This window comes from Phyllopteryx taeniolatus, chromosome 2 (assembly GCF_024500385.1).
Source record: "Phyllopteryx taeniolatus isolate TA_2022b chromosome 2, UOR_Ptae_1.2, whole genome shotgun sequence".
Classification (NCBI taxonomy): Eukaryota; Metazoa; Chordata; class Actinopteri; order Syngnathiformes; family Syngnathidae; genus Phyllopteryx; species Phyllopteryx taeniolatus.
Window position 1 is genome coordinate 13774001 of NC_084503.1, and position 23469 is coordinate 13797469.

Genomic DNA, 23469 nt, shown 5'->3' on the forward strand with positions numbered 1-23469 from the left:
ATGCCTTACTTAAATTTGAAATGACATGTATTGCATGGCGGCACGGTGGACGACTGGTTAGAGCGTCAGCCTCACAGTTCTGAGGACCCGGGTTCAATCCCCGGCCCCGCCTGTGTGGAGTTTGCATGTTCTCCCCGTGCCTGCGTGGGTTTTCTCCGGATACTCCGGTTTCCTCCCACATCCCAAAAACATGCATGAATTGGAGACTCTAAATTGCCCGTAGGCACGACTGTGAGTGCGAATGGTTGTTTGTTCCTATGTGCCCTGCGATTGGCTGGCAACCAGTTCAGGGTGTATCCCACCTCCTGCCTGATGACAGCTGGGATAGGCTCTAGCACGCCCGCGACCCTAGTGAGGAGAAGCGGCTCAGAAAATGGATGGATGGATGGATGTATTGCATGCCGGCACGGTGACCGACTGGTTAGAGCATCTGCCTCACAGTTCTGAGGACCGGGGTTCAATCCCCGGCCCCGCCTGTGTGGAGTTCGCATGTTCTCCCCGTGCCTGCGTGGGTTTTCTCTGGGCACTCCGGTTTCCTCCCACATTCCAAAAACATGCACGTTAATTGAAAACTCTAAATTGCCCGTAGGTGTGGATGTGATTGTGAATGGTAGTTGGTTTGTATGTGCCCCGCGATTGGCTGGCAACCAGTTCAGGGTGTACCCCGCCTCCTGCCTGATGATAGCTGGGATAGGCTCCAAGCCCGCGACCCTAGTAATGAGAAACGGTTCAGAAAATGGATGGATGGATGGATGTATATACTTGTGTACTGTATACTGAGTATCTTAAGTATTCTTTAGCATTTTAGACAAAAGGTAAAACATTAGTGACCTCTAGGGGACATTCAAGGATTGGCCACTGTCATAACTTTAAAGTTCAGTCAGGTGAAACCAACATTACTTGAGACAGAAATAATGGGTGTGAACTTACTCTAATTAAAATACTTTATAGTAATTAACGGCACGGTGTACGACTGGTTAGCACATCTGCCTCACAGTTCTGAGGACCGAGGTTCAAATCCCAGCCTCGCCTGTGTGGAGTTTGCATGTTCTCCCCGTGCCTGCGTGGGTTTTCTCAGGGTACACCGGTTTCGTCCCACATCCCAAAAACATGCATGGTAGGTAGATTGAAGATTCTAAATTGCCCATAGGTGCGAATGTGAGCGTGAATGGTTGTTTGTTTATATGTGCCCTACGATTGGCTGGCGACCGGTTCGGGGTGTACCCTGCCTCTCACCTGAAGATAGCTTGGATAGGCTCCAGCACGCCCGCGAGCCTAGTGAGGAGAAGCAGTACAGGAAATGGATGGATGGATGGATTTCCATTTTAATATTGTTTAGGTCTTGGTCTTAATTAACTTGAATTAGATTACTGAGCTTTTCCAGAAATTCTCATGATCTTTCAGATCTCAGAACTCTAACTTTCTCAATGTCCCGGCTATATGTACGGGTGTTGTCCAGCTTTGTTTGCGTTAGCCTCCATTGGGTCGTTAGCTTTTCCCTTTCCATGCTGCATTGCTTGAATGCGGCATACTCCTCCTTGTATACATTCTTCAGGTGCCCGATCAAATTTGTTCTATTGAGGCATCTAGATGATGTTCCCCCAATAGGTACTTCAGTTTTGCGCAGATTGCAAATGACTTTTATGTTGTCTTTCTCAGACACCGCAAAAAAAGTCCCACACCGCCAACGTGTTTTTTCACCAACAAGATTAAAACAAACTGTCAGGTATTTACAGTACTATTTCACAACGCACACGACAAGGCTAAAAATAAACTAGCGTTTGGATTCAATCATACACGATGGTTCAGCGGAGTGAATGTCTTTTGCAGAGCCGATCAATGACATCATTGATCAGATTGGCAAATTATGACATGAAAGCCAATCAGCCGATCTGCATAAATTGCTAATTATTGCCCGATACCGATGCAGATGATCAGATCAGTATAAAGGACTAATGAAAACAGCCTAAATTTTCATGATTTCGGATCTATGAAAAATATAATGAGCATTTAAAAATCATAATATGTTCACCAAAAAAAAGCATTTGTAGCACAGCATGTCTGCCAAATTGAAGGAGTGCATGTGTTCTATTGTTCCCAAACAATGATATAGTTGTGGACCATTCTACTCCTCCGTGAACAGTGAGTGCAATTATGCGCTGTTTCGAACATGTAATTTTCGGAGAATTTGGCAAGGATTTCAATGAGATCTGGCACTCCTCCATATAAGCAGACTGAGTGGACAGATGGAGCACCCTAGCAATCTTTACAGCAAGGGCTGACTTAGATTTATCAGACAGCCAGTCAAAGTGTATAGCGCTTAAAGGAGATAATGGAGATAATAGAGCTAGAATCCTCCCCCACGTGGAGTGCAGCTATTTTTAATGCAAATGAAGACGTCGCCGTCGTGCACAAATCCAACTCTCATTTTGTGTGCTTTGTGTCTTTTTTTTTGCGAATAAGTGGTACACAAGGAGAGAAAAGGTGGCAAAAATACACCTTTTTATGGGATTGTTCTGTTTGAAGTGTTTGAATGTGAGCACAAAAGCTTCAGTTGCATACTATTGATTTCACTAACACTGGAGGGGATAGTGAAACTGAGACATGATAAGGAAAAGAAATGGGGGGGAAAAAAAAAACATCTTCGTAGCATGTCAAATCTCTGAGGCACCAAACTGAAGGGACACAGAGCAAATTGTGACTGCTTTGACGTGAGAAAAGCCTCTTAAAGACAGAATTGCTCACCAGAATCATGGCAGATAAGGCACAGCAGTACTGTGGCCGACATGATGATTTCAAAGTGCCTGCAATGGCTGCTTTTCAGAAATCAGAACTAACGCAATCTCTGATTGGGGTTGACATGACTGCTTGGTACAGGGAACATACCGGATTTTTACGACCATAAACCGCACTTAAAAGTCTTAAATTTTCTCCAAAATGGACGGGGCACCTTATAATGCGGCACGCCTTATGTGTGCACCAAGTTCCAACATCAATAAATGTTGTTGTGTGATGAGCTCTCCGCTTGACTTTTTTTTTTTTTACCGCTTGACCGACTGGGAGCATTTCCTGTCGACATGTTGCTTATACAGAGGAAACGCGGACGTGGCTGAGGACAGCATGCGGACGTAAAGGGGGAAGGGTGCGTGAAGGAGGACGCTAAAGCCACGCCCCCAGTAGGTATATAGCGCTGGGGTGTGCATTGTGCAAAACAACATCGCTTTGGCTAAGGACCCCCGAAAATGGCACCTATGAAGAGACATGCTTACGAAGCACAGTTTAACCTGCAAGCTATCAGTTACGCGGAGGAACATGGGAATCGAGCAGCCGAAAGAGAATTCAAGATGAAGGAATCCATGGTTTGCAAGTGAAGGAAGCAGGAAAACGAGCTTCGCCAAGTCAAGAAGACGAAGCCGTGTTTCCGCAGAAACAAACGTCTCTACAGTCACCATTAGACTGAGGGCAATAACGCTTGCAGAAGAAATGAAAATCGAACATTTTCAAGGAGCTCCGTCTTGGTGCTTTCGTTTTATGAAACGGCGCCATTTATCCATCCGGGCAAGGACTACCGTGGCGCAGCAACCTCCGGCGGATTACAAGGAAAAGCTGGCCATCTTCCGCTCCTTCTGCAGTAAAATGATTGCCGACAAACACATCCAGCCCAACCACATCACCAACATGGACGAGGTGCCGCTCACTTTCGCTCACTTTCGACATCCCAGTGAACCACACTGTAGATAAGAAAGGGACCACCACGGTAGCGATACGCACAACGGGCCACGAGAAGTCGGCTTTTACTGTTTTAATGTTGCCATGGTAATGGACAGAACTGCCACCTATGGTGATTTTTAAGAGGACAGATGGCGAACACAGCTTTACTAAGACTGGGAGGCAACGCCGGGCGAGTTACGCCACCATATGTGAATGGATTGTGGATGCTTGGGCTAAGGTATCTGCTTTGACTGTTGTCCGAGCTTTCGCGAAAGCCGGCATCATTGCTGAACAGCCCCCCGGCAACTAGACTGACTCTGACAATGAGTCAGTCGAGTTGTTTGTTGGAGAATTTGCCCAGCTGTTCATTTCGGATACAGAAGATGAGGACGTTGATGGATTTGTGGATTAGGATTGATCAAAAAATAACGTGAGTACATTGTTGCATACTTCAATAAAGTACAACCGAACTCAGTTTTGCTCCCGCTGCCTTTTTAAAAACATTGTTTTAGCGTGCATGCATGCTACCGTATGTTTTAAGATAACGTATGTTTTACCATGCCTGTGCCCAATAATGCGGTGCGCCTTATTTATGTTTTAAATACAGAAATAGACCCCGTAACTGAGACTGCGCCTTTTAATACGGTGCTCCCTATGGTCGTGAAAATACGGTACATAGAAATTGTGGTGTGATGTGTGTGTTGTGCCGCAATGCTGATTTCTTTTAATGGAACTAATAGAATGAAATGTGAAATTGTTAGAGATGGTGATGTACTGACTGTACACTATCATCAAAGGGCTACTTCATACAGACACTTTAAATTTGTCCGTACAACATCTAGAATAATGATTATTGTTCGGTTATAATGGTTTGCTCAGTTCATGGGCTCTGTAGAGGAACACTTGAGTCTTTTGAATTACAGAGTGATAAATGAGTAATAATTGTCCAACACAACCATATTACAGTTATTGTCGCTGCACCAATATTTGAATTGAAAGTTGCATCTATGTAAAGCAATACAGTGTGGAAATGTTTTTAAGCAACTCCTTAATCTGGATTTTTCCTTTTCATATTTTTTTCTTTTTCTTTTTTCCTGTTTTGGGTCTAATTTTTTGTTACAAATTGTATCTCTCATCTTCAGACTTGATTGACAGCTGTCCCAGACCCGTCTTTTTTATGTTGCCTTGATGCAGTTCAAAAACTAAGTACACAGAGCGCTTTGATTCAACATGTTCTACACACTATATTTTCTTTCAGATTAGTGGTCAAAAACACACCTAAATAACAAAGTTACATTTGAAAACTGGACATGAGCTGTAGCACATAGTCAGATGTGAATATAAGGTATTAAATATTTTACGTTCCCTAAACAAGCAAGTACCCCCACCCCCAAACACACACATAGTTATATCATTGGACAATGGTAAGAAGATCACCTAAAAAAAGGTACATGCTGTAAACAGTTTGATAGAAATATAAATGTTAAAAATCAAAGCTGAGGCCAGGTAAAAAAACAACTAATTATGGCCTTAATATAGCACCACACTGTAGTGGATTATATTGCTAACAGTGTGTTAACCTAAAATTAATAAATTGTATTGATAATGCACTTCATATTTCAAAGAAATATCAATGTGCTCAATTGAGCTCTTGTGACTTGCTAATTTGATGGAAAGAGATGCGATTGGAAGACTGAAATTGAGTAGAACAAGCTCTGACAGCAATTTGACCTCCATCCCAAAAAAAGTAGGGCCATCAATTCACAGGGATGACAATAAATGTTGGTCTTTGTTATATCTTTGCACACATTGGCATTCTTCATATATCTTAGTTCAAGGACAGCTGGTAATCACTCCTCAGTAGATCTGTGGTAAATTATTATTGGGCCAAATTTGACAACAAAAAAAGTGCTTCCTTTTGAAAAGAAATAAATCAGATGGCACAGAGTGAAATACTGAATTACCTTGGCATGGGGCTGTTGAAAGGTGACTCTGGAGCTGTTGATGAGTGATGAGTATCTGTACCAATGGGAGGTGGAAAATCTGTGGCTGCTGCTGGGCTGGTTTTGCAGGACAGCTGAGAAGCAGATGTGAACGGTGTCCTTGAGCGCCTTCAGTTGAGATTCCTGAACCCAAAAGAGATTACACGCAGACGACCATTTTTGACTCCCTCCATGTCTCTTGCCATGCATACACTTGATTAATTGATTTTATGAGATGCCAAGCTCTAAATTGACTTTCACAGAGCTACAAAGTAATGTGAGAAATGAAGTTAAACGATAACAAAGTTATGTTAAAAAAGTCATTCTTTTTTAAATAATGATTGCATTCCCTTGCACTTGAAAACTTTGTGTACTTAGAACACGCAACGTACCTTTTGAAGGTACTTTTTGTGCTGAATGTATTCAGCTTGTTCCCTGCACCTTTACTAAAGAACTGGTTAAATGTCTTCTTTTTACTCTCTATACACCCCCCCCCCCCCCCCCATCTTTATATACAAAGAACCGTCAAAGGTTTACGTATATTATTGAGAAAAAAAGCTAAACAAGACATGGCTGACTCAGGGCGCTGCCATGTTTGCTTGTTTACATTCCTGCTCAAATGCTGTTGGCTGAAATGGCGGTGTTGGATTCAAACAAAAAAAAAAAGGCATAGCGCTTATATATGAAGTCATTAAAATAGATCTATATCAGCTATTGATCCTCCCTTTTTTTTTTTTTTTTAAACCTCCTGTCTAGAGGAGAAAATCCATCCAATCTATGTGACAGTTGAGTGGCAAGTGGAATGATCTCAGTAGGACTGCTGCTATCCAATATTTTGGAGTTGATTACCAATTATCCCATTGATTAATCGATGAATCGGACAGAAATTTATTTGCATTATTTAATACCAATACAAAATATGCATGTCAGTTGCGGGTATTATTTCTGTCCATTTGGGTCGACATCATCACATTCTACACTTTAGAATGTTATTTTGAATTTGTGTGGCTTTAAAAGGCAGTCCTTGGCCTGGTGAGTGACGTGTATGTCAGTGATTAAGAGTGTAGTTGGCCGTTGTAGTTTAGTCAGTCGGCACATTGAATCCCTGGACGTCAGTTGTAGGTATTGCAACTAGTGTATGAATGTGCGCTTATTACGTGCTTATTTTGTTGCGGTTTATTCATTAAAGCGATTGAAAATGCACCAGTGGCTGCGCCTATCCTTGACCTCTGTGGGGGCATTATAATACATTCTAACTGGTGGTGGCAGGCTATATCAAATTAGCCCCAAAATGCTCCCCGGGCGCTTCAGCTGCCCCCTGCTCCAGTCTGTTCCACTAAGATGTGTATGTGTTCACTGTGATGAGTTAAATGCAGAGAACAAATTTCGTGTGCATGCATGCATGTTCATGACAAAAGGTGATTCTCCTCCTCCTCTCCTCTCTAACAATGTTTATGCTACCTTGTGTTGGCAATTATTGAAATGCTATTGTGTAAGCCAGTTATGCTTTGCAGTAAACACATGGCACTTTATTATTTTTGTAAGTGTGAAATGATCCCAAAACTTATCTCTACACATAGTGGTGCATGAGTTTGCAGTAACATTACTCCCTGTGGAAAAATAATCACTCTGATGCCTTTTTTTGTAATCAAATTATTTCAGTTATTCAGTTATTAGTTGCAGCCCTACACGTCAACCTAAACAGAAGTTATCTAACCAGAATGCTGGTTAACTGACTGCAGTGCTAAAACTTTCTATTTAGGACCCTTTTGTTTTGTTTTGTTTGTGACTGCTAGAGCCAGTCGGTCAATGCTGTATTCCTTGGACCTGACAGATGCTTTCCAGAGGTCATTTGGCCTGAAGTCCAATGGTGTAATTCCATAGACTGGACAAAACTGTTTGTGACACCTGATGACTTTTCATCAACAGATGTCTTGTCAGGATATCCTAAAGTAAGCACTGTGACTTTGAGGACAAGATTTAAAAGGATCTCAATTTGAAACAAGAAAGCCCTACTGAAGAATGAAAAGTACTCACCTTGTCAAGTGCAGTCTTCTCTAATTCTTCCTTGGCTATGGTTAACTTGTGTTCCAAGTCCATTAGCTGCTGCCCCTACAAAAGTACATGACCTTTGAATCAAATTAATTTTTCAGAATTTTCTTCCCACAGCACGATCATGACTAAGCCAAATCTTGGACTGCTAAAACTCTATATTTAGGTATTGATTCATTTTTAAAGTACATATACTTTACAAAGTTGTGAAAATGTATTTGTCCCCTTCTTAAATTTTCATTGTTGTGCAGTTTCCCCACTTTAACGTTTAAAATCATTAAACAAATGCAAATATCAGAAAAAGATAGCCCAAGTAAACATAAAAAGCAGTTTTTAAAATGGTGATTTTATTTATTAAGGGGGAAAAACAATTTTTTCAAAGTTTCCTGGCCCTGTGTGAAAAAAGTAATTGCCCCTAAAACAAATACCTGCTTGGGCCACCCTCAGCAGAAACAACAGAAATGTATTTATTTATTTATTACAATTCCAATGCAACATGGTGCCAATTTTTTGTTTTGACTTTGTTGTCACATTTCTGTGTTTTATACATTACTCGTGCACTCACTGTAGTAGTCTCGCCACGCTGCACTATTTGCATATCTGTTGTTGACCAATACTGGCCACTCGTGCCTTAGTAGCATCTGCAACATTTGCACAATCGACATTGTCCCAGATTATCGCACTACTCGTCACTTTAAACTGCATACATTTCTTGAAGTCTCGGTACCCTTTGCACAATGGTCATTGCATCGGACTATTGTTAAATTAGTCATTTCAAACTGCTCTAATTGCTAGAGGACTCTCCATCTTTTTGCACAATTGTCAAAAAAGAATAATAATTGTACCGCCATTACCACATTACTGGCAACCTTTTTTTTCTTATTTTTTTTGTCTGTATAATGTCAAAAGTATTCTATGTCAATTGACTGTCTGTTGTCGTACTAGAGTGGCTCCAACTACCGGAGACAAATTCCATGTGTGTTTTTGACATACTTGGCAAAGATGATCCTGAACAAGAATTTAAAGTCTTAAACTAGCAACCAGTGAATTAATAGTTGGCAAACTTGCTGTTTTACCATATACAGGTACATAGTACATGATGTAAAGGTATTATGTCTCTTTGAGAAATACAGTATTATACTCTACAGTCCAGGGGTGTCAAACAAATTTTTGTCGCGGGCCACACTGTAGTTAAGGTTTCCCTCAGAGGGCCGTTATGACTGTGAAACCATAAAAATCTTTAATCGCCTCATCATAGTTACACACGGAATGTATGAACTAGTTTTGGAATCAGAAATCAAGGGTAATGGGGTTTTCAACTATTATTAATGTTTGGTAACACAAAAATGCTTACAATATCTCAACGTTATCATTTATGATATATGACAATTTGAAATTTTGGTACAGATTTTAACAAGAATCATGGAAGTTGACACACATGATTTTGCCTTTGCGGGCCACATAAAATCATGTGGCGGGCCGGATATGGCCCCTGGGGCTTGAGTTTGACACCTGTGCTCTACACTGTATTACAGTGCAATGTTTCGTATTGTGTGTCATATAAGAAGACCCACAAGACCCATAATTATTATCATTACTCATGTTCAGTCCCTGAACTGAATAATAAACACAAAGGGCATTTATTTCACACAAAAAGCCCATCAACACAACAGAAAAATGAATCCCATTATTAATGGCTTTCCCATTACGATGGAACAAATTGTGATAATTTGCATGCAGATGGTGTAAAACTAAAACTGACCTTTGTGGTCTACTTTGAATCATTATCTTTTATTAGGTTTCTTTTACTGGCATTGTGAAATGAAACATGCACCATGCTTGAAACAGCCAAGGTCGGCAAAGCCAACAAATAGTTGACGCAATGTATTTGTTTGAATACCCTTTTATACAGTATTATAGTACCCCTATGGGTATTGAGTCACAATAGGGAAACATTGAATATTTGCAAAATTCACCTCATTATAAGGCAGATTTCAGCGCACAAAATCATCATGTTAATGAGGACAATTACGTTCACGACTCACCGGGTCAATTACAATGATGTTTATGTTTGGCCTGATGCATGAGTCATACCGTGACAGACATGGGCAGGGCTCACCTCTGAAAAATTTATTTATTTTTGTCTGAGGGTTTACATCAGTGTGGAATATTGTGGAATATATTGCCACAGCAAATACAAAACAGACATATTCACTGATACTACAGTAATGTACTTTGAATAATGCTGTTGGTGACTAGAAGAAAAAAAACAACATTAAATTGCCATATTTCAAAAGGAGCCTGTGACATTTTATATTTTTGCTGTCAGAATACTGGCAGAGTATTTGAATATGATACTGCAGAAGGGAAAGTACACAATGTGTTTACAGCTGATCACAGCAGATATTACAGACACAAAATGTTGCTCAGTATGTCAGATGAAACAGTGCAAACACGATCTGCTAAATAACGAGTCCAGAGTGGATTGGCGAACAAGCACAAAAATTTGCAACCTGCTCTCAGTATTACTTCTAAAGGGCAGCAGAAGAACGTGTGCACGTTCGCATGCATGTGACTGTGTTGCATGATAGAGAGCCATTACAGCCATTGCATCATCAGCAGATAGTCCTCTGAGCAATGTAGGAACAGGGTGACTGACCCATAAATGCTGACTTTCAGGGTTAGTGACTCAAAGCTCCACATTTTTGTGTCTGTCCATTATGGAGGTGTGGGGTCAGCGGGGTACAAGCCATTTCGCGAGATGAGGCATACGACTACATCAAGCCACTTACTTTTGAAAGCCAGTGGAGAAGTAGCCTCGGGGTAAAGTTGAATGAGGACTTACAGAGTAAAGGCTCTTCATTTTGCAGCGCTAGGAACGGCTGTTGCTTTTACGGTTTTTATATAATAACAGAGTGAACAAGTGATGACGAACCTGCCTGGGTGTTGTGTTTATTGCGGTCACTGCGGTGACTGTGATAGAGCTACCAAAGCAGGTCAGCAAATAATATGGGGATGTCGTCAATCTTTGCCATCTGTGAGCTTATGAAGCCCTTTGAGACTCTTTTGTGATTAAGGGCTATACACATAAACTTCCATTCATCCATCCATCCATTTTCAACACCGCTTATCCTGGTTAGGGTCACGGGGCGCTGGAGCCTATCCCAGCTGACTTCGGGCGAAAGGCGGACTACACCCTGAACTGGTTGCCAGTCAGTCGCAGGGCACATAGAGACGCGGACAACCATTCGTACTCACATTCACACCATCACTGAGTGGGAACTGAACCCACGCTACCCGCACCAAAGTCAGGCGAGTGTACCACTACACCATCAGTGACTACACATAAACTTGACTTGACTTATTTTATTTTTAATGGGTTTCAAATTAAACTACAGACACTTTCCAAAACATTTGAACTCCATTCAAAAAGTTAAACTTTAATAAATTATAGATTCAGGGCCTAAACAAGTACAATTATTTATTTGTTTATTTTTACATAATTTGGGCTTCCAGCTCATAAAACCCACAAAATCAGAAATTAAAAACATTTGAATACTGTGAAGAAATCATTTACTTCTCAGTTTTTGTAGAAAAAAAACAAAGAAATTTGGGTCACATTAAATCAATCAAAATTTGGTACTTTCAAAACGATACGTTAATCTTCAATACTTGGTTGGGAATCCCTTTGCTTTAATCACTGCCTTGATGCGCTGTGACATTGAGGCAATCAGCCTCTTGCATTGCCTGGGACTTATGGAAGCCCAGATTTCCTTGATTCTTGCTGTCAGTTCTTCTTTGTTTTTGGGTCTGGTGCCCCTCATTTTCCTCTTGATAATACCCCATAGATTCTCAATGGGGTTTAGATCCGGCGAGTTGGCTGGCCAGTCCAGCACTGTGATGGCATGGGCATTAAACTAGGTTTTAGTGCTTCTGGCGGTCTGGGCAGAAGATGTAATCTGCATCTCCATACAGATCCTGAGCAGAAGGAATCATGAAGTCCTCTAAAACATTCTGGTAGACTGTTGCTGTGACCTTGGATTTAAGAAAGCAGAGTTTACCAACACCTGCACTGGACATCGCACCCCAAATCATGACTGACTGGATATTTCACACTGGAGCTCAAGCAGCATTGGATTCTGTTCTTCACCCGTCTTCCTCCAAACCCTTGGAATTTGATTCCCGAATGAAAGGCACACTTTACTTTCATCGGAAAAGAGGAACTTGGACCACTGGCCAACAGTCCAGTCCTTCATCTCCTTGGCCCAGTTGAGACACTTCCTACGTTGGCTCAGGCTCAGAAGTGGCTTGACCCGAGGACCCCGACAGTTGTAGCCCATGTCTGAATGTGGTGGTTTTTGAAGCTGTGACTCCCACCTCATTCCACTCTTTCTGGATATCTACTAGATTCTTGAATCTTCTCTGTTTGATAATCCGTTGAAGCCCACGGCCATCTCTTTTGCTGGTGCATCTTCTCCTGCCACATTTTGTCCTTCCACTAGACTTTCCATTGATATGCTTGGACACAGCACTCTGTGAACAGCCAGGCTCCTTAGCTATGATCTTTTTGTGGCTTACCCATCCTATGGAGGGTATCAATGATGGTTTTCTGGCCAGTTGTCAAGTCTCTAGTCTTCCCGATATTGAACCCAACTGAGACAATTGAACCAAACTGAAGCAATTTAATGACACCTGGGGAAACCTGTGCTGTCATGGTCTGTGTTTTGGTTTGGGTTGTGTTTAGTTTTGTTCCATGTTTTCCTGTGTTCCATGTTTGTCGTGTGCTCATTAGGTTGTTGTGTCCACCTGTTCTCGTCTACTTTGTATCGATCTATCAGCTCTCTCCAGCCACTCGTGTCTTGTCCAGGTGTTCCTCGTTGTCTCGTCAATTTGTTTGTATTTAGTTCCCAGGTTTCTTTCAGTTCTTGTCGGTTCATTGTCGTTGTCACATGTCTTGCCATGTCATAGTCGCCAGTTGTTTTTATCATTGTGATTAAATATTATTATTTTGAGATTCCCGCACTCCTGCCTTGCCTCCCTGCTTCCCTGCAATTGGGTCCACCATGTTCTTGCCTTGCGTTCCTCGCCTTCGCCCTAACCACGTACGTGACATGTGCGGTTGCTTTGAGTTTAGTAGATGATTAGTGTGTGACACTAAAAAAATTTATGGCCTGCAAAATTGGGCTGATTTCTTCACAGTATGCTATTTTTTTTTTTGTGGGTCCTGACGTCCTTGCGGGGATAGCTTTCACTAGCAGCTGTTTCTCCAAGCTAACACCTAATGTTGAGTCAGTCAAGCATATGTAAACAAGCACACACATTTAAAATAAATGTAAATTAATAATAAATGTATATACGTACACATTCATATCATTCCCTCTTTTTCTCTGATGCGATTATTAAAGCTTTTTATTTCATAATAATAATAATACATGAAACTTATATCACGCTTCTCAAGAAATTCAAAGACTCTTTCCACTGGCCGGCGAGAGCGTAGCTGGACGTAAGGGGCCGCGGAAGGATGTTCGGTAGGTGAGCTCGCTGCACGCACGTTCATGAGTCACAACCAAAGCCGGGTGTTCGAGAGCTTGCTTAGAGAGAGATAGGTAGGTGAAAATTTAGCTTAAGTTTTTTTTTTTTTTTTTTTTTTTTTTAAATCTCCCCTCCTTTCCTAGTTTACAATACGTGACAACAACAACGCATAGTCCTTCGGTGAACATGTTCAGCGAACGTGAATCTCAGGGATGGATCATTAACTGAATGTGGAAGCACTTGAATTTGATTTTGTGAAAATGAACGAAACGATTCGGTGAAAGAATCTTCTGAACTAATCTTTTTAAAGAACTGATTTGAATGATTCAGGACACTCAAAAGAACTGCTGTGCCCATCACTAAATCCTTCAAAATAAAAGCACATCAGTGTAATAACAGAGTCAAACACTTTCTTTGGTGGCTTATTTAGCAGCTACCTTCAAATATTGTTTTTTTCATTTAGTTCGACTGCTAAATAAGCGACATTAGGCCCAAAGAAAGTATGGGGAAACTCTTATTATACTGATTACTTTTATATAGAAGCTCTGACTTTCAACAGGATGTGTTACACCGATGTAGCGACAGTGTTTTTGCCCTCAGTTATTAAGAAAAATAAATAAATAAAAAATAAAAATAAAAAAAATAAAAACTCTCACTGTGGAATATGCTGTCTGTTGAACCTTTTTTACACAACTTACGAAATGCTTCCGATGAAAGAAGATGGATTTCGGAAAATGAATGGCCGAGTCACTATTTTTTTTGGGGGGGGAGGGCAAAAACTGAGCAGACTTACAAAAACTGAAAGAAAGTTTTGTCGCAAAAATTTCCTGAACACTGAATCATAGAAAAATTAGGGCACACACAAAAAAAAACGAGTTTCCAGTAAATATCATTTTCGGATTTCTCCCACATAAAAACTTGCACGTCAGGTTAATTGAAAAACTGAATTGTCCACAACTGTGAATTTGAGTGTGAACGATTGTTTGTCTATATGTGACCTGCCATTGATTGACGACCATTATTGGGTGTATCCTGCCTCTCTCCCAAAGTTTAGTCATAAGGACAAGTGGTATCGAGGGGTGACCTATGATTTTGCCAATAAATACTAAAATATAATGACTCCTCAGATCTAACACAATTTACATATTGGAATATAATGTTAATCAAAGTGCATTAATGTATTGTGTCAGGAGAATTGACACTAATTTTGTACATGTTAATTTTATGAAAATGATAGTGTCGATGACATTACTTCCGCATATTAATTTTAGCAATTTTGTAGGAGCCCCATTATGACATTCAGTAATATGTACTTCCTGTTAAATAATAATTCATGGTCTTTTGAATCTTAAAGAGCAACTCATGAGAACTTATCAACATACAAGCTACAACTGAGAAGGATGGCATGGATATTATAGGGATAAACAAGGGACAACAAGATGCAGATTGAGGTCTGGGCAATTGACTGTGCAATTGACTACCACGCTAGGAGGGATTTTGTAATTGGTAACTAAATTAATTGGGGTATTGCCTGTAATGGAACTACTGTTCCATGGTGGTTTCAAATACTTCTTTAGCTCTGGTGTGGAGCTGCTTTAAAGTGAACCACCCTTCAGTGTGAGCTTACCTTAAAAATTAAATCCTTTTTCCCATACCGCAATTCTTTCAGTTGAGCCTGGATTTTTTTGGACTGCAAGAGAAAGATAAGAAAATAGGTGTTAGCTCATTCAAATTGTGAAATTGGTTTTAGATCACGTAGAAGGATTCTGGCAGCTGCAGCAGAAGGCTCCTTAGTGAGTGTTCCCAGGGCAAAAGCTCTAGCTAAAAGAACAGCCTAACTGTGAGAAGGAAAATATCAAATCTCTGCTTCACTGAACTGCAAAGACAAACCAAACAGTGGTGCAGCCATGTGCTGGCTTCATGTCCACTGCCAAATTATCACACGCACCACACATACAGTGCTGCCACCACCTCAGGTATGAAGGTTCCTTGGTGACAACCAGCTGTTGCCTGTAATCAGTAAGCAAAGCATTCAAATACCAACCAGTTATTTGCTGCCAGATCTAACACAGACCAACCCGGCTGTGCTGCTGTGGCTGACTTTTCGCTGCTGCTTGTGTATCGTGACCAGGCCATCATAAAAGCTGTTTGTGACATGAGAAGCAACATGGGGCTGAGCAAAGACCCCAAGGCCTCTGTCCTTGTCATCGTTTAGGATAAAGTATTTTCATATGATGCTATTGGGTGAAAGACTGTTTTTCCTTCTCAGCTCATCTAACGATGCGCTACAACGCAAAAACTACAACCCTGTATCAGGTTTTGAGGCTACACATATAATAAAGTGAAGTGTATTATTTGTTACTGAACAAAAAAACATGCATATGGGAACAAAGACGAGGGAAGAAGCAAGAATAAAAAGAGTCTGTGGATATTTTAAGAGGATGCTGGCCGATCGTACCATACACTGACTGCAGCAGTGCCTTTCGGCGACAGAAATATATTATGTGTGTGTGTGTATAACTCATTTGCATCTTTAATTGGCTGTTAGATCTTGGATGTTGCAATGCCGTTCACAGGCAATTCAAATTTTAATTCGCAGAAAACCCAGTGGCTGACAGTTGGCCACTCATGAAAAAAACTCGCACGCCATGCGACAGTTCAGCTCTCAGACAAATACAGCTTTGCATTTTGTATCATTTTGAGTCACTTTCCACCCACTTGATTTTATGTGTATCTTTAAGTTATGAAGAAAATACAACTGGAATGAACTTCAGAATTGTTTATTTTGTATTTAATATTTAAGTGAGATGGACAAATCAAAGTATACATTTAAGTGAAAAACAACACAAACAAGAAAAATATTAGTCATGTATTAGTAGAAGAGATAAGATGGATCACATGATACGGTGGTTGAGTTCCTCTTCTGTTTATTATTTGATTTTTAGATGGAAACCTCAACTTGCTCCTTATCAGTACACTGTTAGACATTCCTGTAAATTATACAATTATTTACCACATACCATACAGTAAAATATTTTAACGTGATTATACAGCAATTAACTACAGTTTCCACTGCATCATGGGATTTTGGTTGACGTCACACAGAAAGTTGCTTTATTTTGTTGCATCGCATCATGAAATGTTGAACTCTTGCCGTAATAAAGACGTTAACCCTTAATGTTCATGAATGATCAGTATTAACGTAACATGAATAATGTGTGCTCATGTTACCCTTAGTTCCTTGAATGTGTGCCTTATTTAAAGACCCCCAAAACAGAGCAAAAACAATGCTTTGTAAATTTGACACGTCACAGAAAAGACTTGTTAAGAAGCTGGACAATGAATGAAAGGATTTTTAAAAAATAAATAAATTTTAAATCGCAGTGACATTGGGCTTTAAAATGGCTTCCAGAACAATGTCACCATGGTAAGTATGGATAAAATGTGAAACTTTCTAACATTAAAGCTTTTTTAAATATTTATTTACAATAATTTTGTACTGTATTGACTGTTTTAGGCCACGACTAAAATACTAAAAAATTTTGTACTGTACAGTAATATGGTTGCATTTGGCCTAAAAAAAAAAGAAAAAAAAAAAAAAGAAGTGCTCTAATGCTCTAACAATTGGTCTAATGCTCTAACAAATTCCATATTGGAAGACCTCTGTCGTTATCAGTCTGTTATATCGAGGTTCCACTGCATTTTAATAATAGCGCTTATTGTTTATCTTTTACTTTGTCCCAAAACACCCATATAAAATATGTCCTTTGTTACTGGATGTATGGCTTTTCAAATCCCAGGCCAATGGTAACTAAGCACAAAGAATAAGAATTGACTTTCAAACTCACAACAATTAATTTGTTGTGCTGTGGCCCGGGTCAAGGAAAGAAGTTAATTCATAACAAATTGATTTAATCTGGAGCTGTTATAAAACGCTACACGAATAAATTACCTAAAGAAGCTGCACAGCCGCAGGAGCAAGATAGCTTGACAAAGAAATGCAAATATTTGTATCTTTCAGTATGCTGCACTCTCAGCTTTTCCAAAGCATAGTCCTATAATTTACTCAATAAATCATGCCAAGCACCTCTTCTGCACAAGAGAACTACAGCACCATGTCAAACTTGTTGTCTGATTAGCAGTATTGTATGAACTTGGAGTACAAAGCATTCAGGAAGTATTCAGACGACCTACATTTTTCTATACATATGATCAAATCTTGTAAAGAAATATTTTCTCAAAGGTCTACACTCTACGTTACATCTTAATGACAAAGCTGAATTTGTGTATAATTTGACATATGCATTAGATATATTGTATATGAGGAGGTCAAGATAAGTTAAGGATTTTAATAGTTTAATTCCTGGTATAGTATTACAGTACTTCTCAGTGACCACAACATCATACACTGTTTGCTGTTTATTTACAACCCCAAATCCAATGAAATTGGGATGTTGTGTTAAACATAAATAAAAAACAGAATACAATGATTTTCAAATCATGTTCAAACTATATTTAATTGAATACCCTACAAAGACAAGCTATTTAATGTTCAAACTGATAAACATTATTGTTTTTAGCAAATAATCATTAACTTTGAATTTTATGGCTGCAACACGTTCCAAAAAAGCTGGGACAGGTGGCAAAAAAGACTGAGAAAGTTGAGGAATGCTCATCAAACACATGTTTGGAACATTCTACAGGTGAATAGTTACACGGCGGGCCGGCCGTGCGCTGTCTGGACGTCCCGTCCATTACAGTATGGTTTAGTCAGTGTAGTGTTCCCAAGAATTAGTCTTGTACTCTATTTCTTTTTGAATTCATTTTATTGCTCAATCGATCAGCACACAGCTAGCATCTATTCGACATGAAATTACATTCTTCTTCGTGTTCTTTTCTACGCCTCTTTTGACGTAATATTTTTACCCCTAGTGTTCTGACTGAGATACCACAGTCAGATAAAATTGTATAATTATAATAATTTATAACAAGATAACAAACTTCTGTTCCTCTTTTTTTTAATGAATGCCTTGTGTTTTTGATACTCACAAGAAATGTCAAGTTTAAACTGAAATCTATATTTGTGTTTGAAACTAGAAAAATACTGTTGATTATGTCAACCTCTGGTACCGTTTTGTAAAACTGCACGATTTACAATATCATACTGAGAGCTGTTATAAATTACCCTTTTCCTGTGGCTAAATAAGGTTATTGAAAGATTAGGATAATCTGCATTTGATTCACTCCTATGTCCTTGTGCTGGTCAATTGATCTTGACAATTGTTCACCACTCTACCCAACATAACATACAGTACCACCATATGTTGTAGTAACACTATTATGCAAGCTCATTTTTAAAAAGTTATGTTATTTTTCATCAAAGTTTCTAATGATAGGCATTCTCTACATACTGTGCGTCTGCATCAAACTCAGCAGGAGCGCAACGGGATCCCAAAAGTGCTCTACCTCCCACTGCCTTCAAAGAGATTACTCTTTTCAAAGTAGTGTCTGTGTAGTAGTGCCTTACTTGCTGGAGTCTGTCAGATGAGGCAGACTGGCCATAATCCACCGAGTGGAAGCAAATTTTATTTTTATAATTCCAGTCATTACAGGTGTCTGAATTATTCAATACAGATAGTGAATGCGGTAGAAGAGGGGAAATTGTTTTATTTGACAGATATGCTCTTGCGGTCATAACTAATTGTATTTCTGGGTACATTAGTGAAACTGGGTGCAGCACACATCTCTCAAAACAATAAATTATCAATGTAGCCAGACATGCAGTTTTTTTTTTTTTAGTTGAACTTCAACGCTAGTTTCAGATTCTTTGACAAGACATTTTAATATTGTATGTAGATGCATATGGATTTGTCAGTTTTTCTATTGCTTTCTCGTCCAGTCATACAAAATCACAGCACTACCATGTGCAAGAAGAGAAATGCAAATTTGTTACGCTTCGATGATCTTTGACCAATGCATCCTAGAAACTGAGCATACAGCTGCTGCAAATACTGTATGTGCAAATTTCATTCAAGCGTCTTACAAAAATGCATAGGTACTTAATGACTTGGGATGAGAACACTTTCGCTTCAATACAACTGCATAACAGTATGTTGTTGTTGCTGTGACTTTAGGTTTGTCCAATCACAGGTCACCGCAGCAAGTCACTCGCATGATTTGTTTAGCACAGTCTTTATATAGGTTAGGGTTACTGCCTTTACATTCTAGAAAGAGAAATTTTGCTTGACTCTGCCAGAGGAACCTCTCTTTCAATAATGTATTCAGTTCACATTGGAGTTTGCATCTCAGTACCATTAATTAGGATATTTTTACTTTCAGAAGCATAATCAAATTCGGATTGCATATTAGTTCATTACTCAAGGACAATCTAAAATTAGTGCTTCAAGCCACAGGCACATAGCTGCAGAGTGTACTAAGCTCCCCCCCACTCCTCCAGCAGCATCCATAAACTTATGGTGTTGTAAGAAAATTTCAGTTCATGAGATTTAGCTGAGACAAGATTTTTCAAATGCAAATCACCTTAAGGGAATAACCACCGTTGTCACTTTTTCTGTTGAAACTGATAAGTTTTTATTTTTTTTCGCTTTTGTGGTAGTGATGCAGATTACATATAGCATCATCCAAAATAAGAAGGACCATGCAGCAACAACATATATTTCACAAAGAAGAAACAAGCAATCGATCCATACTCATACTGATAAGAAAAGCAACTGATTAAATGGCAGATGTAATCCCTGTTACCCTTCCCTTCTCTTCAAAGATCTGTATTACTCAGAATCTCATTGACTTTTTCAGTATCAGATGCTTCCCTTGAGGATTTCGTCAAATGTTTCCAAAAGGTTAGGTGGTATTTTTGTAATGAACCAAGAGCTGTCAATTCACAGCCAGCTAACTGTGCTTTTATTTCCCCAACTATAAGTGAAGTCCTGGATTATTGTTTGAGAAGCATCCATCCATCCATTTTCTGAACCGCTTCTCCTCACTAGGGTCGCGGGCGTGCTGGAGCCTATCCCAGCTGTCATCGGGCAGGAGGCGGGGTACACCCTGAACTGGTTGCCAGCCAATCGCAGGGTACATAGAAACAAACAACCATTCGCACTCACAGTCATGCCTACGGGCAATTTAGAGTCTCCAATTAATGCATGTTTTTGGGATGTGGGAGGAAACCGGAGTGCCCGGAGAAAACCCACGCAGGCACGGGGAGAACATGCAAACTCCACACAGGTGGGGACGGGGATTGAACCCCGCACCTCAGAACTGTGAGGCTGACGCTCTAACCAGTCAGCCACCGTGCCGCCTGTTTGAGAAGCACATAGTATAAAATACTTGCATGCCACAAATCAAAGCTTAGGGCAGCAAACTGAAATGTACTTTACCAATGCTTGGGTGCTCTACACTAATTCCTTACAATTTGAGAATGCATTGGTCTTTATTATGAGTACCTAAGCCGATTTGCTTGTTCACGCTGCACTGTGTTAACATTATTCAGTTGGAATCAGAGAGTCTTAATTTCCTCAAACGAGGAAATAAGGTAAACTGAAGCAAAAGAGTATTAAAATGATTCTCATCACCATCTGGTTAAATAACTGTTTACCATGAACTTTGTTCGTTAGACGTCTAGTGATAATATATAAACGCTAGCTGTTTGTTTCAGTCACACTAATATTTTGTTCCCATTTGACATGCCACATAATAATTTTCAATGACTCATACAATTGTGTTTTGAAAAGTGAGGCACCAAGATGTTGAATTATGTTTACTCAGTTGAAGTGACTAAGTCGAAAGTCACAATTTTTAGAGGCACATGTTCTGACTCTCATTTCTTAAGCCCCACTTTGCAGAGTTGTTTCAAAGCAGGAGTATTGACTGGATGCTTTATTGTTGCTGATTTTTTTATTTTTTTAATGTGCCTAATTTTATTCCAGCAGCTCAATTAGTACTGTTTTAGAAAATTCAGATATATAGGTTCTAATAGATATTTAATATAAATGTGTCCTTAGTGTAAGTTTAATAACACCTAATCGATTTCCACTTGAAGCTCAGCATAGACCAGAATATGTCTGAAGCTATTTTGAAAATACACTCATAAAAATACTACTATGATATTATTAAAATTAGGGATGTTTTTTTTTTACAATGTTTTTAAACTGGAGATATTGGTCCAGGCGGCACGGTGTACGACTGGTTGGACCGTCTGCCCTCACAGTTCTGAGGACTGGGGTTCAATCCCCGGCCCCGCCTGTGTGTTGCATGTTCTCCCCGTTCCTGTGTGAGTTTTCTCCGGGCACTCCGGTTTCCTCCCACATCCCAAAAACATACATGGTAGGTTAATTGACAACTCTAAATTTACCATAGGTGTGGATGTGAGTGCAAATGGTTGTTTGTTTATGTGTGCTCTGGGATTGGCTGGCAACCAGTGCAGGGTGTACTCCGCCTCCTGCCCGATGATAGCTGGGATAGGCTCCAGCACGCCCGCGACCCTAGTGAGGAGAAGCGGCTCAGAAAATGGATGGATGGATATTGGTCCAAATACTGATTAAGAAAAGACATTGAAAATTTAATCGACTCTTAACACAATATTAACATGTAACTATTAGAATGCAAATTGCACATGCATATAAAGCAGTTTACGGACACAGAGCCTTCAAATGTAGGCCTACTGCATGTAACAAAGAAAGCGGGTGCTTGAAAAGTTCATCTAAGACCTTCTAAAAAAGATGCAGCCTCATTTCGGCTCTTGGCCATGACTTCAAAGCTTCGATTTAAGATATACTGTAGGTTGAATTTTTGGGTTGCATAAATTTAGCCAAAAATAACAACATGCATGTATCACTGTTTTTTGGTGTGGTTTTTATTCAATTATGTCTGAGACATTATTCAATTATTCAATTATGTCTGAGACATTGTTGTCATTGTTATGTTACTGCCCTTTCATTTTACAATGTTTTTGGGTTTCCACCCAAGATGGCGGCACGTGCATACGCAGCGGCTGCTCTCTATCCCAAACAAACGGTGTTTTCGTGCTTTTCGTCTTATGAATGTTTTAGTCAGTCTTCGTCATGTCTACATGTTCCAAGACACAGATAGTCGCAAGCTTCTGCTCGACATCAGCAGAACTAATTTCAGGGAGTTAAACTCTACTCTCACTGAGGAGCTATGGAACTGCAGGTTGCTCCGGGTGCCTACACCAAGCTGCGACCCCCACTCCTGCGTCGAGCCCAGAGTGGAGGCGCCACGAACGGCGAAGGACAAAGCATAAATGGGGCAAGAGCGGAGGTATCCGAGTTAGGCTAGCGGCTGAACTACACAAGCCATCTATTCCCTTAATCGTGTTAGCCAACGTATGCTCTCTGGACAACAAGCTGGATTACATTCAACTGTTCCCCTCTACTCATAAGACTGTGGAAGAGTGCTGTGTTTTTGTGTTTGTGGAAACACGGCTTAACAGCAGCGTTCCATTCAGCTCGACCGGCTAGCATGCTACCGAGCGGACATAACTCTCACGGGAGGTAAGACCCATGGTGGCGGACTGTGTGTTTACACCAATGACGCATGGTGCCAGGACACTATCTTGGTCAGTCAACACTGCACACCGCTAGTAGAGTTTATGGCCGACCGTTTTATTTACCAAGGGAATTCATTGCCATACTGCTTGTGGCAGTCTATATTCCTCCAAACTCTAGCAATAACAGGAGTGAGGCGCTAAATGAGCTATACCGTCATATCAGTGAACAGCTGACGGCCCACCCAGATGCTTTTCCTCATCATTCGCTAGGGACTTTTACAATGCTGACCGCAAGGCTGACAAACATTGACTTTCCAACATGGGGAAATAATGTTTTCACCCCCATGAGAGGGGCCTACATGGCCCTTCCCCTACCCTCAGACCATCTCACTGTTATGATAATGCCAGCTTACAGACCACTGGTTAAAGTCTCCCAACCGATTAGGAAACAGATATGAGTGTGGCACTTAAAGACTGTTTTGCCACCACAGACTGGACCATGTTCAAACAGGCTGCCACTTACAACTCCATCACAGACCTTCAGAAGTACACAGAGACTGTGACTGCCTACATCAGCAAGTGCATGGATGATGTCACCACCACTAAGTCCATCCCTGTCTGTGCCAATTAGAAGCCATGGCTGTCGGGGGAGGTCTTTAGACTACT

General features: G+C 40.2%; 1 protein-coding gene across 4 annotated transcripts in view; it reads right to left on the reverse strand.

The window, feature by feature from the left end:
- luzp2 (leucine zipper protein 2) overlaps positions 1-23469 on the reverse strand; it is a 207437-nt gene that overhangs the window by 16175 nt on the left and 167793 nt on the right. For all 4 annotated transcript variants that reach the window (XM_061762022.1, XM_061762012.1, XM_061762003.1 and 1 more), the window contains exons 7-9: positions 14905-14967; positions 7731-7805; positions 5676-5837 (exon numbers count right to left, since the gene is read on the reverse strand). In XM_061762022.1, the coding sequence (XP_061618006.1) occupies positions 5676-5837; positions 7731-7805; positions 14905-14967 (300 nt within the window). The remainder of the gene's footprint in view (positions 1-5675; positions 5838-7730; positions 7806-14904; positions 14968-23469) is intronic.